The following is an 18,241-nucleotide window of genomic DNA, read 5'->3' as shown; positions in this document are numbered from 1 at the left end:
GAACGGATCTTTGCTCTAAAAACAGCTCACCAGTAACGTCACACACATGCAGCCTGGAAACAACAACAAAACACGTCACGTGTGAGACACAGACATGTTTTACACCAGGTCTTAAAGCCTCAGTGAACTCAGACAGCAGAAGTCGTAGAAGTCGTGTTTTTCTGTAGGTGTCTTTGAACACGCACAGTTCCAGCAGCTCACTTTAAGTTTTCTATATCCTGCTGTTTCTCTTCATTTTGTTAAAAGTCAGGACGACTTCTTCCACGCAGCTCCGACAGACTGATAAATGCACCGTCGTCTTTTTAAATGTCTTCTGAGTAGGAAAGTAATGCGTTTCTCTCAGGCTTGAATGCATGAGCACACACTCGACACAGCTCAGGTACATCATCTTGTTTTTGCCAATTTATTTTGTGTATGAATAAATAATGTTATCTCTCATTTCCCATCTGAAGGGACACTGCAGACACCTCCGTCCTCCTCTTCCTCCCTCCTCCTCTGAGAATCAAATCCAAGCTGACATTTTCATCAGCAAATCCCCGACACGCTACTCCGTGAAGGGCGATTCATTCAAGAGCGCCGAGAGTAAATGCTAAGTGAGACCAGGCTTTTATAGACATTCAATGAATGAAGAAGTGGAGATTTGCATATGATGTGGACTTCTTTAAAGCCTCCTGAGGCAGAGAGTCATCTGCCCCCTGACTGACGACCATCGACATCCCTGTGTGCAGCCTGTCATTACTACAACATAACAGGCCGTCAGACAGATGAATGGAACCTGGTCTGCTCTGACGTAAAGCTGCTCGTCGTCTGTTACATAGAAGGTTTTTATGAATCATGATGTCCATCTGTCTCACTGCAGAGGATCAGACTGAATGAAACATGCAGGATATTAATGCATGGTTCAACGTTTGTAAAATTCATGTTAGCATCAGCTACGGTGCTAATTTCCTCTTTTAAGAAACTTTTTTTTTTTAACCCTTCAAGTGGAGAGCCTCATGCAGCAATGCATCCAAATCTGTTTTTAAGCCTGGTACACGCTGTAATTTTGGGCTGTCCCAGACGAAAGATGACCAACATGAAAGAAACATGGTGATAGCTTAAGTGTTTGGGTTTAGTTATGATGGTCAGGGGGGATGTGTCAGGTGTATATGTGTGTGTGCGTGTTGTGATATCCGGAGGTGTAAAAAGATAAAAAATAAAAATAAAAAATCATCTCCTCGCTGAAGGACTGTACTCAGAACCAATTTTTTGGAGTGCCGCCACTTTCCATCTCCATTTTTGTGTGACTTGATGCTTTTCAAACTCCAGTGTTTCCTCTTATCACTCTGTTCATCTAAAAACAAAGTTATTTGATCTCAAGTGGTTCCAAACAACAGCAGACCTGAAAAATACTTTGCACACTGCCTGCAGAGAGCAGAGGGAAAATAGAAAGAGGCGGCGGCGGTGGCACTAAGAACATGATGGGGAAAATAAAGATGTACCCGTATATACACAGAAACACATTTATAGGAAAACAGTGTTGGAAAAAAGGAATCCAGTAAAATGTATTTATTAAATGTATTTATTATTTGCTGCAGGATTTTGTTCACTCTGAGCTGCAGATTAGTGAACTTTATTTTATTGAATCAAATACAAGCAATGACCCTAAAACACAAGGGACTGTGGGCAGATGGGAGCGTTTAGAAAATGATGGCTGAATTATGTGTTTCATTTCATATTGAAACTTGATTTTGGAAAAAGGAACTTGCAGAGAGTTTTGCTTCAGGTGCAGATTTCAACAGACTGTTGAGAGGATTGATAATGATTCATAACAAAATACTATAGATGTCACTGAAATATAATATATATATTACAAGTACAAGTACCTGGGTCTCCTACAGGCCAATGGGAGCCAGGATGAGGACGCACGGAGGTCAGCCACAGTCAAATACCTACAGAGGGTAAGATAGGTGCTAAGAGACCAGCTCAATGGGAGGAATAAGACCCAAGCTATCAACATGTACCAGTCATCAGATACCCAGCTGTAATAGTGAGCTGGCCACAGGAGGAGATGGATGCCGCTGATGTCAGGAGACAAACACTCCTCACAGTGCATGGAGGGTTCCATCCAAAGTCCAGCACCCCAAGACTGTGTGAACAACAGAAAGATGGAGGGCAAGGATCAGTGAGTGTCAGCGCCATAACTGAGGATGAAATAAGGAGCATCCAAGAATATGTCAGGAGGATGGCCCCCCAGGATGACCTGCTCAGAGAGTGCCTCAGGCAGCACAAGACAGAGGGTGATGAGGAGGAAGAAGATATATCATTAAAGACCAAACCCCTCCATGTGATGTGCCATTGGCAGATAGAAGAAGTGGCGGGCATCAAGAAATCCTACCAGTGGCTGTAAAAGGCCGACCTGGAGGACAGCACAGAGGCCTTGATCATGGCAGCACAAGAACAGGCCGTGGACATCAGATCCATAGAGGTAAGGGTCTACGACAGCAGACGGGACCCCTGAGACAGTTCAGCGCATAGTAGCAGGATGTGAGATGCAAGCTGGGAGTATAGAAGCACGGGAGGAGATCGAGTCATTGAGCCAAGTATGTGCGACTCCTCTACGATAGGTGGAGATATGCCCCCTTTCAGCTTGTTAGTATTGGACCTTTTTCCTGTTGACCTATTACGTCACAGACCAAACAATGGACAAACAAGTTAGCTATGGTTAGCTAGCAGCTAACTGGTACCACGGTGGACAACTTTACAGCTCTGTACATTTGGTCTGTCCAAAAAGTCACGGCTCTGGATGTAGATTTCTCCATGTTGTTAGCGGCTTCTTCTTCTCTTACACATTCAATGCTGTTGGACTTCTATGTCAAAGCTAGGGATGGTACCAAAAGGTTTTATCCCATTCTGGGAACCTATTCAGTACTTTTTAAACGGTGCTCAAACCGGTACTTTAAAAAATGGAAAACACACAAATCTTGTCCTAAAACAATATAATTTCATTTTAAGACATTTTCAGACATACACAATCTTAAATTCTTAAAAATATAAACTTGAACTCTCAAATTCTTAAAAAATATAAATAGAATTATGTATAAGTAATAAATTAATCAATATAAAATAAATGTCACAACAAATGTCAAATATTACAATAAAACAATTCTGTATCAAACCTAGCAATAGAGCCATAATTTACCATTACCACCAGGGTAATCTCCATCTTAAACATTGGGTGCAAGTGGATAAGGAAGAATGAACATACCTTCTTAATAATAGCCAAAGACCTCTCCTAGTCCTAATGACGAAGAAAGGCTGCTGCTGTCATCATCATCAGTGATGTCCACAACACTGGCAGCAGGGCTGGGGCTCTCATCTTCACTGGCGCTTCACGCTAGGACTGGCTGCAGATGATGTGCTTGGCGAGGGGTCGCGGAAGCTATCAAAAACGATGCACTTTTCCACCTTCAGGTATATACCATGCGTGGTCAGATGTTTGGTTAAGTTTGACGTATTGCCGCCCCTACACATAAAACTCTTTAAACATTTGTGGCAAGTCGCAGAGTCCGCATCTTTGGAAGAAAAGTAAAGCCAAACTCTGGAAAGCTTTCCCCCCTTGGGCAGCATCTTGACTGGAAGCTCTTCTTCCTCATCTGACTCACACTCGCAGTGCAGGTGAAAACAAAGGTCACATGCAGTAACGAGGGGTCGCGGCGGCACCGAAATTCACGTTGTTATCCAGTCTTATTACTACCGTATACGTCAGCACCGGTACCATAAATATACCAAGTGTCGGTACCCATCCCTAGTCAAAGCCCAGGGGCCCCGCCCTTTCCTGCTGCCCGGCACACAATGCACCCAACCCTGATTTCTATCCCTGCGGGTGGTGGGCCCACAGGGCGACGGCTCAATGTTATTACTTTGGGCTGAGCCCGACCGAGCCCCATAACCTAAGGCCCGGCCACCAGATGCTCGCTGGCGAGCTCTCCCCCTGGGTCTGGCTCCAGGAGGAGGCCCCAGTTTCCCCATACCAGGCGAGGTACTCTTCCCCCAAGTGGTCTGCTTCATCGAAGGTCTCTGAATCGCTCTTAGTCTGGTCCCTCCCCCGGGACCACTTTGCCTTGGGAGACCTTACCAGGGGCTATTAGCCCCAGACAACACAGCTCCCAGGTTCACAAGGACACACAAACTCCGCGTTAAGTGGTTCAGGGATCTGATCAGGATCCTCCTGGGCGCCTCCCACTGGAGGTGCTCCGGGCACGTCCCACCGGTAGGAGGCCCCGGGGCAGACCCAGAACACGCTGGACGGATTACATATCTCGTCTGGCCTGGGATAAATGATTGATTGATGGACTAATTGAAATTGATAAGACGTTTCCCCATTCAGCAGGAGGCTAGCTTTAACTGGAGGTGTGACATCAGTTGGAACAAAGGGTTCATTCTTCATATCTGCTGGATTTGAGGTCTATCCAAATATTTTTTTTTTCTCAGCAACAATAGAGACCCATAAGAACTAAGAAAATCAGTTTTTAGAAATGTCCATTTGAATTCTTTTAGACAGATTTGTTTAGTGTGAAACAGCGTTAGTATCTGGCATGTTTCTAAAAGAACAGTTTGTTTTAAACTCAGTAGTCTATAGCAGATAAATGTTAATAGTTTTTTATTGGAGCTTTTATTCATGTTTTCACAGAGAATAAAACAGGAAACAGGAGTGAAGCCCAGAACTACAGATGAAATGAATAAACCAATATTAATTTAGAAAATGAACAAAAGTAGCTCTGATGAAAGATGAATGTCCACCTGCAGGTGAATATAATGTTAATTCCACATAAATAAATTGCTCTGTCGTTAATGTTTGAATGATGATGCTGAATCGAACAGCCGCCCTGCAGGCACACACATATTGTATTGGATTCCATACATCCACCTGCTGCAAATCCAATTAGACTTCATCTCTAACCTCCACCAGCGCCGCAATTATCTCATTAAGACTCCACCATTATTAACGTTTGAGTCGACACCGTTCTGACAGCAGCTGTGATCAGTCAGCTCCACATGCACGAAAACACGGTTTGAAATTAATATGAACATTAAGAGAAAATCTAATTTCAACACAACAAACATCACGTGACTGAAAAAGTGTTCAGCTGCAGGAAACAGGTCATGTTTCATGTGTCAGAAAGATTTCCTCGTCTTCAGCAAACCAGAAGCTCCAGTTAGAACCGGAGTTCCCACTTATGGAGGCGCACCACCTGACGGGTCCCATCAGTGTCCAAACAGCAGGCAGGAAACATCTGCTGCACTAATGTGTCGTCTCTGTCCTGTCATTATAACACATCGCTTGTTAGCTTTAGTGGATGTGAAGGCGTTAACGCTGACACACATGTTCAGTCTGTCCTGACTGTTTACTGTGTCACTTCCTGTCTGAGGCTGGTGTTGGTTCCTTTTTTAAAGCAATCAGATCCTGATTGACTTTTCATTTCTGTCAGTTTATTTTCTTAAAGTTTTTTCACTGATTCTGTTCATCTCTGCAGCAGCACCCTGAAAAAGATCCTAAATTTATCTGATGATGTTTTAAAATTCAAATCAAGGAGTCGACCTAAAACGTCATAATTTTAATTCCAGTTTCTCTGTGTGTCTGCAAGTGTTCATAGTTTGTGTCTGGTCATTATCATCAAAAATAAGAAGTAACACAAACTTCCAAGCAAATCAGTCCAACCCAGAATAAATGTTGGTGTAGAGCATTTCTGCAAATCACTAATATGTTTTATTTGCACATCATTATGTTGCAGATACACTGAAACTTTACGTGTCTTTACATCTAAACAATGCTGAGGTTATCATGTGCTAAACTAAACTACATAAGCCCCGTCTCCACCAAACCTTTCAGTCCAGTCCCTTTGGAACCAGCAGTAAGCCTTCAGACATGGTACCTAGACCCTCAGTCTGTTCAGACAGTCTTCTTAAATGTGGGCGGGGTTGTTGTCACTCACTGCTCCGTCCAGCACTCGCTGTATTTCCTCATCAGTGGTGACACAGATGGAAGTCTGCACCTGGTTTATCGTCCACAGAACGAGGCTGCACGCCCACATTTTCACAACAAAATAGAACAGGCTGCAGTGAGAGTCTCTCTCCATGGGATATTTAAAAATAGCAGGCAAGCTCAGGGGTTTAGTGTTGCTGTAGCCCGCAGGAAGTGAGGAACCAGAATCAGAATCAGTTTATTTGCCATTTGCAGAAAAACTGCATTGGAAATGAGTTGCAAGAGCTCAGCATAAAAATACATGAAAAACAGTAGACAAGGTTAAAAAAACAATGAATAAATACATAAATAAGAGTAATAAAAAGACAGGTGCCCCCATAGATCAACCGACACTCACTTTGGACAAAGTGCATGAATATAAAGTGCATTATTTATACACAAGTACAAGAAATATAAAGCATACACCATACATTGTTAAGTATGTGATATGAAGTTGTTAAGGCTACGCACAGCACTGGGAAAGAAACTATTGGCAGACCGAGAGGAAGAACATTTGATAGAACGATAGCGTCTGCCGGATGGAAGAACAAAAAGACCAGCACCAGGGTGACCAGTAGGGTCGTTTACAATACCTAAGGCGCGGGACAGAAGCCTGGAGCCGTAAATGACATCAGGATCTGACAGGTCAGCACCAGTGGTCCTGCGGGCAGACCGAACGACTCTGCTTAAGGATTTTCGATCCTGTACACTTAGATCACCAAACCACACTGTAAGCGAGGAGGTAAGGATGCTTTCAATCATGCAACGATAGAAATTTGATCAAATCTGGCAGTTTAAGGTAAATTCCTTTAATTTGCGCAGAAAGAAAAGCTGTTGCAGTGATTTTTTTTAACAATGATGCTGGTGTTTAAGTGCCAGCTGAGATGATCAGTGATAGTGACACCAAGAAATTTAAAACTACTCACCATCTCAACCTCCGTGCTGTTTATGGTGAGAGGGGGGTGGGATTCATTCTTGCGGCCAAAGTCAATAACAGCTTCCTTTGTTTTGGAAGCATTTAAGATCAGATTGTTGTTCTCACTCCACTTCACTAAATTTTTTACCTCAGATCTGTAGTGTGACTCGTCATTTGAGTTTATCAGGCCAATGACGGTTGTATCGTCAGCATAGAATATATGACCTTCACATAATCCGCTCCAAATTAATCTATATTTTTAAAGTCATTACTAAAAGTGTGAGTCATATAAAAACTAAAGTGATCATTACAAGTTAACGTTCCACCTTAAAAGTTGCCGGCAGTCGGCCCAGTGAATGAAGTTATTTTTTTCTCTTTCATTTTATAGTTGTAGTTTACTGATGTATGAACAGAGGTTACATAAAACCAGAGTGACCGTCCTCTACTGACCAATCAGACTGCAGGGTTTCTAGCTCCACCTTTTAGTACCAGATCTGTGTGCTAGGTACCCCAACAGAGGGGGGACCAAACATGGGGACGCTAAGGAACGCTTCTGCTGGGACCATCCACAACTTTTCACTGTGGAAACAGAAGAAATGTGCACTGAACTGAACCCTACAGCTTGGTGGGAATGGGTCGATAGTCATGGTTAGAAAAGATCATGTTGTGGCTTAAAATATGCAGGTTGGGGGCAAAATCATCAGTGAAAACGCAGCAATGTCTCAGTAAAAATGCTTAAACAAAATATTTTGCCTCAAAAAACATAATTTCTCTGGACTCCACACAAACTTAAAACCTAGAAATCTGTCACATAAAGTTTTATTTTAGTTTTACAGACACTTTTTAATCCAAAATCTAAGTCAAGTATTGTAAATGATCCAAACACTATGAAACAACACAATAATCCTTCAAACACACACCACATAAAAACATAATTTTTGATTTTGAACAGAGCTGTTAGCTTCAGTGATTTTCAGATTTTTATTGTTCGTTTATAAAGAACATTATTCCTGTTCTCTATATGTCGGAGTTTTAAAATTCACTTTAAATTTTTAGGGTTAGGTCTATCAAAGAATCTGTTTTTATTCTTTTTTGGTTTCATCTTTACTTTTGTTTATTAGAGAATCAATATTCTTCCTGGTGTTTGTTTTGATGGATCCGACGCTGCTGCTGTTCTGTTTTATTAAAATAAAATCCACTCTGCTGTTGAAATGTCTCGAGGCAGCTGCAGAAACTAATCAGTTGGTCTCGAGGGTGTCGTTGATTAAAACTGGTCTCCCATCTCTTCAGTGTCCACACGCTGCAGGTCTTTACAAATACAGGAGCTGACCTGAAATCAGTTTCCTGTCATATTGATGCTCTGAAGAAAACAGCTGTGATTATATTACAGTTTACAAAGTCATAGTCAGTTTTCTAGAAGGAATGAAGCTTTCAGCGTTTGAAGAGTCGTCTATGATCACTTACGACACATGTTTCAGACCAAAACATGATGCAATATATCACTGAAAATACAGGAACATAGAGTATAAAGGTTACATCCATCCATTTTCATCCGCCTATCTGAGGCCGGGTCGCGGGGGCAGCAGGCCAAGCAAAGTACTCCAGACATCCCTCTCCCCAGCAACACTTTCCAGCTCCTCCTGGAGGATCCCAAGGTGTTCCCAGGCCAGATGAGATATATAATCCCTCCAGTGTGTTCTGGGTCTGCCCCAGGGCCTCCTACCAGGGGGACGTGGGATTACATATCTCATCTGGCCTGGGAATGGCCTCGGGATCCTCCAGGAGGAGCTGGAAAGTGTTGCTGGGGAGAGGGATGTCATTCCAACAGTCTCCTCCCACTGTGCAGCTAACCAACGGAGGCTGAGAGAGTTGAGGCGACATAATCCAAAATTTTCAAAGTTTTCCAGTGTATGGCGTCGTAACTGGAGCTTCTTCATGGCCAAATCTCCACCCCTAAACCCTGCAGCTGCTGTGCTGTACACGTGGGCCAGAGCTGACCCATGTTTGATCACTTGATGCCAGAACACAGAAGAGTTAACTGATGAATGAGTGAATTGGAGACAGTAACAGTCCCTCCCATCTCTTTGTCATGTCCTCCAGGTCGTTCCAGGATTTGGCACGGCAGATCGACGTGGACTACGGCACGGTGAGGGACTCGGCGGTCTACGACTACTTCAGGAACAAAGGCACCAACCCTCTGGAGCAGGACAGCACCTACGCAGAGCTGTGGAGGACCATCAGCAAGAACAACGGCATGGACTACTCCGTGTCCAGCCCGTCAGAGGGCATACGCAAGGTAAGACAGTGTGTGTGTGTGTGTGTGTGTGTATGTGTGTGTGTGAGAAATCCAGGATAACAGATAAAGTTAGTCTTCTCTGTGTTGGCTGAACCACGTTGAGAAGGTGCGACTAGGTGAAGTCAGGTGTAAGTATTTTGGATAAATGCACGTTCCTGGTTTCTTCAACAGACCATGACACTGATCACACATTTAGGGCCCGTCCCAATACCCCCCCTTAGCCTTACCCCTTAGCCCTACCCCTTAGCCCTACCCCTTGGCCCTACCCCTTAGCCCTACCCCTTAGCCCTACCCCTTGGCCCTACCCCTTAGCCCTACCCCTTGGCCCTACCCCTTAGCCCTACCCCTTAGCCCTACCCCTTGGCCCTACCCCTTAGCCCTACCCCTTAGCCCTACCCCTTAGCCCTACCCCTTGGCCCTACCCCTTAGCCCTACCCCTTAGCCCTACCCCTTGGCCCTACCCCTTAGCCCTACCCCTTAGCCCTACCCCTTGGCCCTACCCCTTAGCCCTACCCCTTGGCTCTACCCCTTAGCCCTACCCCTTGGCCCTACCCCTACATTTGTGCGTTCCCATGAGGGGTAGTGGTGTCCCAATTCCTTTTTGCATGTAGGGGTAGGGGGCATAACGAGGGGTAGTGGATATGAAACTAGCCCTTCGGAGCGAGGGATTTCAGATGCTGACTTGCCAGCGAGGGGTAGACGTCGCCATGGCTACCACCGAGCAAGAGACAGAAAAAAGTTCATACATAGCTAACGTTACCGTCGTCAGATTGCTTGTTAGCTAGCTAGCTAACTCGCACTATCTGGCGTCTGTCATCTGTCTTGTTCTGCACAATTGTCTGACTTTTCACATTATGATAACACACCAGCTAGTATAACTATGCTGCCTCGTAATATTAGCTGGTTAGCTAGCTAGCAGAGGTCCCCTGTTATCTGTCGTTCATCAAACGAAGCATGATGAATGCAGCAAACGTGATCGGTAGGATGAATGAGACTCCATTGCAGATGCCGGTTGGAAATGTAGATGGCTCGCAGCTTCCCGTTTAAAATAGTTACATATGCGTGAACGTAACCGACGTGGTGACGTAGTGAGTGGTGTCCCAATTCCTAGGGAAAGATTTCTACCCCTCGTTGCTTCATTTCGAGGGCCAAGGGGTAGTGGGCAAGAGGGGTATTGGGGTTGGGCTGAAAACGGAGGAGACATGTGCAGCAGACTTTACTCTCATTGAGCAACAGCTAATTCTGGAAGTTTACGAAGAAGCAAAGCATATCATATGATTTGTGGTTTATTTATTTAGTTTACAGCGGTCACAGTGCTGTGACACGCTGCAGCGTCACTGTTAGGGATAACTAAGATGACGCTGGAGAAGGACAGGAAGTCAGCAAGGGAACATTTGCGACATTATTCATTTTTCATTCGTTCCTTATCCTGCAGATTGTGGTGTCTCCTCAGGTGTTGTTTTCCGCCGCAGACACGAGTCTCTGCACTCTTTACAAACTACTTTGTCACTGCAAACACAACCCTGAGCGCTTGGTACTATTACTGAGGGCAAACACTCACATTGGGCTTCTAGGACTTGGCTACCCGTACATATGCTACCAGGGAGTGAGCGTTTTTGCCTTGCTGTTCTGGCACTGACCTGACGGCCGTCACTTGGTCAGCTTCGCTTCGTGACTCCATCGACAGTTTATTGGTAGACATTAAGACATATGGACAATAACTGAAGACAAACTTCGGTCTGTCTTCCTCACTGAAACAACTCTCATCAGCTGCCGTCCCCCACCTGGTCTCTTTCAAAATAAAAGCACTAAATCGTTACAACACCGCAAATTTACATTTTGTTTTCTTTGGCAACACATACGTGGTCGAGTTTAGGAAAAAAGAACGGGGTTTGGCTTTATAATCTTACAGGAAGTGAACACCGGCCTCCCGGGTGAAAGTTGGTGGCTGTTGGACCCATCACCACCCCTCCTGCCTGCCCTACTTCTTATGCCTTAACTTTCATTGTTGTCCCACTACATTCCCCCGATGCTGCTTGGCACCGTTAAACAATAACAGCGACCGACCACATATCCTGCAAATGTGAGAGGACAGCTTATTTGGTTTCGTGCTGACGCTGGAAGTTACTGAAGTGCAGTTTTCGATGACTTGGAGTGACAAGTTGATGGCAGCTGATTTGTGCCCGTCTGCCACTGACACATTCAGGAAAGTTTGTCACAGACTGCTGCTGCTGTGGGGTGCACGTGCAGCAGGCAGCTCTCCAGAAGTGGAGTCTGGCTGTTAGTTTCGGAAGCAGCTGGGTTTTCTATGAGTGGAGCATTTTAAACATCAGTATCAGTCGATCACGAAGCCAAAATCGTGATTGTGATTTATATTTGATTAATTGTGCCGCCTGAGTTCAGCGGGCAAGTTTCCAATCTCAAATACCAGAGCATCAACAGGGAGAGGCTCCATGACTGTGTGTCTGCAGCAGTAACACACACACGTACATTTTAATTATATTTTGACGTGAAATTGCAGCTTCTCGCTCGAGCCTCTGAATCACGTTTGAGTTGTGACTTACGTGAATGAATGAGCCGTCTGTCAGTCACAATAATGTGATCTGTGGTGTGAAGGAGAACAGTGTTTTAACTGGCTGTCACTCACTGTGAGTCCATTGTTGTCACCATCAGGTTTACACACACACACACACACACACACACACACACACTCCTTTCTTAGTCATGGCAGGCAAACATACAAAGACACTCCTCTGTTTACCCATAACTTAATTGCAACAGCAATTGCACAATACAGCAATTAGTGAGGCAGTGTGTGTGTGTGTGTGTGTGTGTGTGTGTGTGTGCGTGTGTACATTATTATGCTCATAGATCTCCCAAAAAGCCAATGACAAATTAGCGTCGGAGACAAATCGGCTCTGAGCGCATCCATTATTCAGCCATTTGCATGATAAACACCCCCCCTATGTTTTTTGACGATTTCTTCTCGCACTCACCCCAAACAGTGTCTCACACACACACACACACACACACACACACACACACACTTTAATCAGTTTTATTGCTATTGTTGAGTGCTTTTCCAATACAGAGCCGCTCGGCTGCCCCCCGTCCTCCCACACGCTGGCAGAGACATACTCACATCCTGACAGTTAAACCGAGGACACTTTGACTGTTTGTGCATCTTTATCACTAACAACAGTTTGCCGAGGAAGACGTGCTGCGAAGACGCCGCCTGAAGCAGCTGAACACTCTAACGCTCAGCTGTAACGTCAGCCACACTGAGGCTGAATGTCTCTGTAACTCTGGCGTCCTCTGGACTCCAGGGACACATCATGTGTGCTGCAGAAACAACCAGCAGACCAGAATGTCCATGTTGGACGATTCTCCAAAACAGCGGCTGACGTTCAGACTTTATTCAGTCTTTCAGAATCAGAATCTGGTTTATTGATAAACAGGTTTTCACATTTGAGGAACTGGTGTATTGGTGCATAGTTGAGCTGAGTGATATGGCCTGTAAATAATATCACGATACACAGCATATGTCTCGATATTTTAAAATCTCCTGTAAACTACTAGAGTAATAAACTATAAAATAAACTACAGTTACAATGAACTAAAATAATGTGGCTACTGTTCTATAATAAAGTTAAATACAATACTGTTATAATAAATCTATTAAATTGGTGCCATAATAAAATTAAATAAAAGTAATGTTGGATTAAAGTGAAATATAATACTGGTAAAATTAATTAAAGTACTGTCATAGTAAAGATAAATAAAGTACTGTTATGATAAAGTTATCAAAGCACTTTTACAGTAAAGTAAAATACTATTAAAATAAATAATTAAGGTACTGTCATTATAAAGTAAAATAAAAAATTGTCATAGTTTAAGTATTGGCATCATAAAATTCTGTTATATCAAATTAAGTAAAGTACTGTTATATATAGGTAATGTTAGAATAAGCTGAAATAAAATACTGTTATAATAAATTAATTAAGGTACTGTCCTAAGTTTAATTATGTGTTGTTATGATAAAGTAAAATAAAATACTGTTCCAATAAAGTAAATACAATACTGTTATAAGAAATTAATTAAAGTTGTGCCATAATAAACTTAAATGAAAGTAATGTTAGAATAAAGTGAAATAAAATACTGGTAAAAGTAATTAATTAAAATACTGTCATAGTGAAGTAAAATAAAGTACTGTTATAATGAAGTTATCAAAGCACTTTTACAATAAAGTAAAATGAAGTATTGTTCTAATAAAGTACTGTTAGAATAAATTAATTGATGTACTGTCATTATAAAGTGCAATAAAATATTGTCATAATCAAATTATGTACTGACATCGTAAAATTCAAAGACAACAAAGACATAAAGTGAAATAAAATACTGGTGTAATAAATTAATTAAAGTTCTGTTGTATTTAAGTTAATTTAAGTATTGTCACGATAAAGTTAAATAAGGTACTGTTATAAGTAACTAATGCTTTTATTTTGAAGGCCCCGGCTCATCTCCAGCTGAACTTGAAGCTTCTTTTCAACACTAAGATATTAGCAGTTAGCGTAAAGTTAAACTGTTACCGCTGCTTCTGTTAACGTGAAGAGTCATTCACTGTGAGCTGGAAACAAACACATACATTTATAGTATTTGCAAGGCACACTGGTGCTCCATGGTTGCAAAATGCAACAAAACAGTCACTGTGGAGCTCTGCAAATACAAAAACAAACGCAGTTAAACTGTTACCATGACAACGTTAAACATGAGAATTAATTCACTGTGAGATGGAATAAAACTAACAGCTCTCTAAATCATATATAAATAGTATTTGCATGTCACACAGGTGCTCCATGGTCGCAAAATCTGACTGTACAATAGCAGTAGATATATCTAATAGATATATTGCCCACCTCTGCTACATAGCACAAACATAATGAGAGAGAAAAAATAAAAGCTAGTATTGCAGAAACTAGGAAACATATATATAGAGGAGGAATACAAGAAAATGATCATAAAGATACCATAAAGATGTGTAACATATATATCTGAATTAAAATGAAAGAGCAGTGCAGGTATTAGCAGCAGTGATTAGTGCAGAACTTGGACTGATCACAGTCTGTCTTCTACATTATCTGCTCATGGTAACCATGGTAATGTCAGAGTCAGATAAAGATGATTACTGGTCACGTTAATAACAGGTCTGTCACAGGATGAGAACTCGTGTCTCCTGTGAGCTCCTCCACCACCTCCACCTCAAACATCAGCTGGGTGTGTAGGTTGTGAGGTGAGGAATCCAAAATGGACGTAATTAACCAAATTAATCAAAAATTGAAAACTAATTTCCTGTTATACTATATTCTCTGTCAGAAACAAATACAGCCATAAAGTGTACTCTGCTTATATACAATAAATAAAAGATACTACTGTCTACATCATTGTTTCCCAATTGGTGGGTCGTGGGTCTATTGTGAATGGACCGCAAGTGACTCGCAAACATGTCAAGTCTGTAAAAAACACGCTTAATTTTGAAGTACAGTGAATTTAATAACAATTATAGTTGTCAGTCTTTTTCATGCCTCCATGCTGGGGACAGCCAAGGCCAGCGGCGTTATGTTTTGGGCTTTTTCATCCATCTTTGCATCCACCTGTCCGTCCACTCTTTTGAACATGACATCTCAAGAATCCCTTGAAGGAATTTTTATCCGTTCACTTGGACTCAACAATGGCTAATTAGATTATGGTGGTCATAGGCCAAGATCACTGTGACCTAGCATCCATCTCATTCTCGTGAAATTGATAACTCAAGAACTTTTTGGGAGAAATTTCTTTAAATTTGGCACAAACATCCACTTGGACTCAAAGATGAACTGATCTGAATTTGGTGATCAATGGTCAAGGTTACTGTGATCACATTTGTCTCAGTCTTGTGAACGCAATATCTCAAGAGGGCCTTTAGGGAATTTAATCAAATTTGGCACAAACGTCTACTTGGACTCAATGATGAACAGATTGTGGTGGTCAAAGATCAAAGGTCAGTGTGATCTCACAAAATGTGTTTTTGGCCACAAGAATTAACAGGATAAAATGATGAAGGTCAAAAGTTCAAAGGTCAGCTTGACTGTGACATCATCATGTTTTAACGTCATATCTCAGGAACAGAAGGGGAGACATTTGGTCAGATACTGAATTGGTGACTCTGATCTTGAAACTGTGCTGATTGTATAGATCTTCTGTGTGTGAAGCATCCATGTTTTCACTGACATGGATGGAGACTGTCAGAGACAATGGACTGGTGGGCGGAGTCATACAACCCTGGGACGGTGATTCTAGTTTTACCTTCTGATCTTTGCAGTCGCATTTTTCAGTCTTCGTGGCGTCACTTTTAAATCTCTGCTGCATGTAGAAGAGTTTGTTTCAAAGATGCTACATGTTGTTTTTGTAAGGAAAGAGTTTTCCTCTACAAAACGACCTAATTTTCATGAAGAAATATCTTGAGCTGACCCCTGATGTCACCGCGCAGCCACACAGTGACACTGTTTGCTCTGATGCAGACTCATTACTGAGGCCGCTGGTATGTCTGCACCGAGCAGCACTGACTGTAGATCTGAGCGTTCTGTTCGTCTGCTTTGTGTTTTTGTTTCCTCCTTTGATTCATAAGAACCTTTATCCTGCTGAACGCTGCTCAGCTCTCTGCAGCCCAGCGTGTTGTCCAAAGCTCAGCGTCGACGCACGACTCTGCAAACACGGCACAGCTTTTCCTCCAACAGTTACCTGGAGAGAGGAAAAACAGCCTCTCCTCAGACGATGAGAGGGAAACACAGAGAGCGTGCCGAGGCTAACAGCAGCAGCTACGTGCAATCAGAGCATCACAGAGACGTGACGTGGTAATTAGGTTGTAACAGCATGAGAGGATCTGAAGACTCAAGTCTCCCTGTTACTATACAAGGAGGGAGGAGACGGAGCGTTTTACAAACACTCTGCTCTGTGTGTGTGTGTGTGTGTGTGTGTGTGTGGATACAATTAGCAGTGACAGCGAGCAGGTTGAAGTGAAAGCAGATGCTCCTGCAGCAGCTCTGCTGACACAGTGAAAACACCCACATCCTCATCCACTTACTGCTGCTGCTTTTAGATGTGTGTTATTGTCACCTCCTCCTCACCCTGCTGAGAGGGGTCCGTAGAGAAAGCGGGCCTCTGCAAATGATTCAGATTGCCACCTTGGAAATAAACCTGTGTTCAGAGATAAATGATTGAAATAAAGACCATGATTAATTTAAAAACGGTGCCATTTGCTATATATGTCCTCAAAAAGGCAAAGCCATCCATCATGGTTTTCTTTTTCTTTTTAAATCGTCAGCAGCTTTCTAAAACAAAATAATATGCTTTTTTGACATAAACTATAAAATCTATAAATGAACTATAAATAATATTCAATTAAATGATTAATGTCTTACTTTCTTTGATATTTTTGTCAGATGTACAGTGATGATTGATGGGTAATATGTATGTTGATGTTGTCCAGTGTCAAGTTTCTATTTGTGTCAAGACAACACATGCACGATAGTGTGCACTGGGGCCCGTCGTGACGTGCTCCCGCCACTGCGATCATGTATATATGCCTGTCCTGCAATGAGCCTTTAAAAACACACAACACTGCAAAACAGACATGAAAAAGATCAAATTCAAATATTTTCAGCACTTCAAATAAAAAGTGTTTATAATATTATAGAATACATCATAATCTAGTCCACAGACTGGAGGTCAACTTCATCCAAAAAAAAAAAACAAAATTTTTTTTTTTGAATTTCTGGAGCGAGGCTTTTATTTTGAAAGTGTTGTCAGCTTCCCACTGAGCAGTGGTGCTCTAACATGTCACTTTACGTCCTGGCGCTTGGTCAGTGACTACCGTCGTCAGACACCAATGAAAAACATTGACATGATATGTGGCCGGTCGCAGTGTCATGTCTCGGCTCTAAAGCTATGAGAAAAAAAGAGTGTGACGCAGTTTGAAGGCAAAATAATGAATAATTTATTTACACAGAAAGAATTATTAACGCAGGAAATACAACAACAAACTAAAGTAACGATGGGCCAAGTAGCACGTACGTTCTGTGCCTGCGTCAGAGAGAGAGCGGAGTGAGAGAGTGGTACTTCTGTCAGCCGAGGGGTTTCCTATCTGTGCAGCCGAGAACCGCAGCAGTGGCTGTGCTTCCCTCCGTCATGCTGCGGCTAACGCTCTGCTAGCCTCACAGCTAGCTCCGGTTTGTTATTCAGGTTAAAGTGTGAAGAAGCAGCGGGTCTGTGGGGCAGCTGAGTGAAGTGGAGCCTGAGGAGGAAGCACCGGTTAGCCCCGGTTTCACTACAGACAGATTCACACGCTACAGGGGCGAGGAAATAAAACCTGAACAGCCAATCAGAGTGATCTCTCTCACCGACAAGCTCCACCGCCGATTCACAAGCTGAATCGGCTGAAAAGCCACAGACGCCAAAGTGCCGATGGAAAAACTAGGCCGACAGACGCTCACCGACGGCCCGACTTTGGTCGACGGTCGACTGTCGGCTTGGTGTGTCAGGGCCTTAATGGGGCCAGGCGGTGTCACAGGAAATGCAGCAGGACAACAATCAAAGTTAAGGGGGCAGAAGTCTGAGTAGAGCAGGTGGGAGGGGTGGTGGATGGGTCCAACAACCACCGACTTTCACCAGGGAGGTCGGTGTTCACTTCCTGTAAGATTGTAAAGCCAAACCCTGTTCTTTTGTCCTAAACCCAACCATGTGTGTGTTGTTTAAAGAAAAAAATGTCACTTTGCGGTGTTGTAGCTACGTAGTGCTTTTATTTTGAAAGAGACTGTATGCAAACTGTACATTTCCTGTGAAAACAGAAGTGTATTTTGAAAACAGACATTGCATGTAACAGGCTGAAGTTGACACGGCGTCCCAGAATGTCAACAACCAACACACCCAGGGTACCTTGGACGCCATATGTGGACGTGGAAAGTCCATGACCAAACGTGGACATGTGACG

The 18,241-nt window shown here is 42.9% G+C and overlaps 1 protein-coding gene across 2 annotated transcripts in view; it reads left to right on the top strand.

Moving 5' to 3' along the window:
* grid1b (glutamate receptor, ionotropic, delta 1b) overlaps positions 1-18,241 on the top strand; it is an 860,177-nt gene that overhangs the window by 807,627 nt on the left and 34,309 nt on the right. For both annotated transcript variants that reach the window (XM_033611152.2, XM_033611151.2), the window contains exon 14: positions 9,021-9,216. In XM_033611152.2, coding sequence (XP_033467043.1) covers positions 9,021-9,216 — 196 coding nt within the window. The remainder of the gene's footprint in view (positions 1-9,020; positions 9,217-18,241) is intronic.

The sequence above is a fragment of the Epinephelus lanceolatus genome, chromosome 21 (assembly GCF_041903045.1).
Source record: "Epinephelus lanceolatus isolate andai-2023 chromosome 21, ASM4190304v1, whole genome shotgun sequence".
Classification (NCBI taxonomy): Eukaryota; Metazoa; Chordata; class Actinopteri; order Perciformes; family Serranidae; genus Epinephelus; species Epinephelus lanceolatus.
This window is presented reverse-complemented; position numbering and strand designations above follow the sequence as displayed.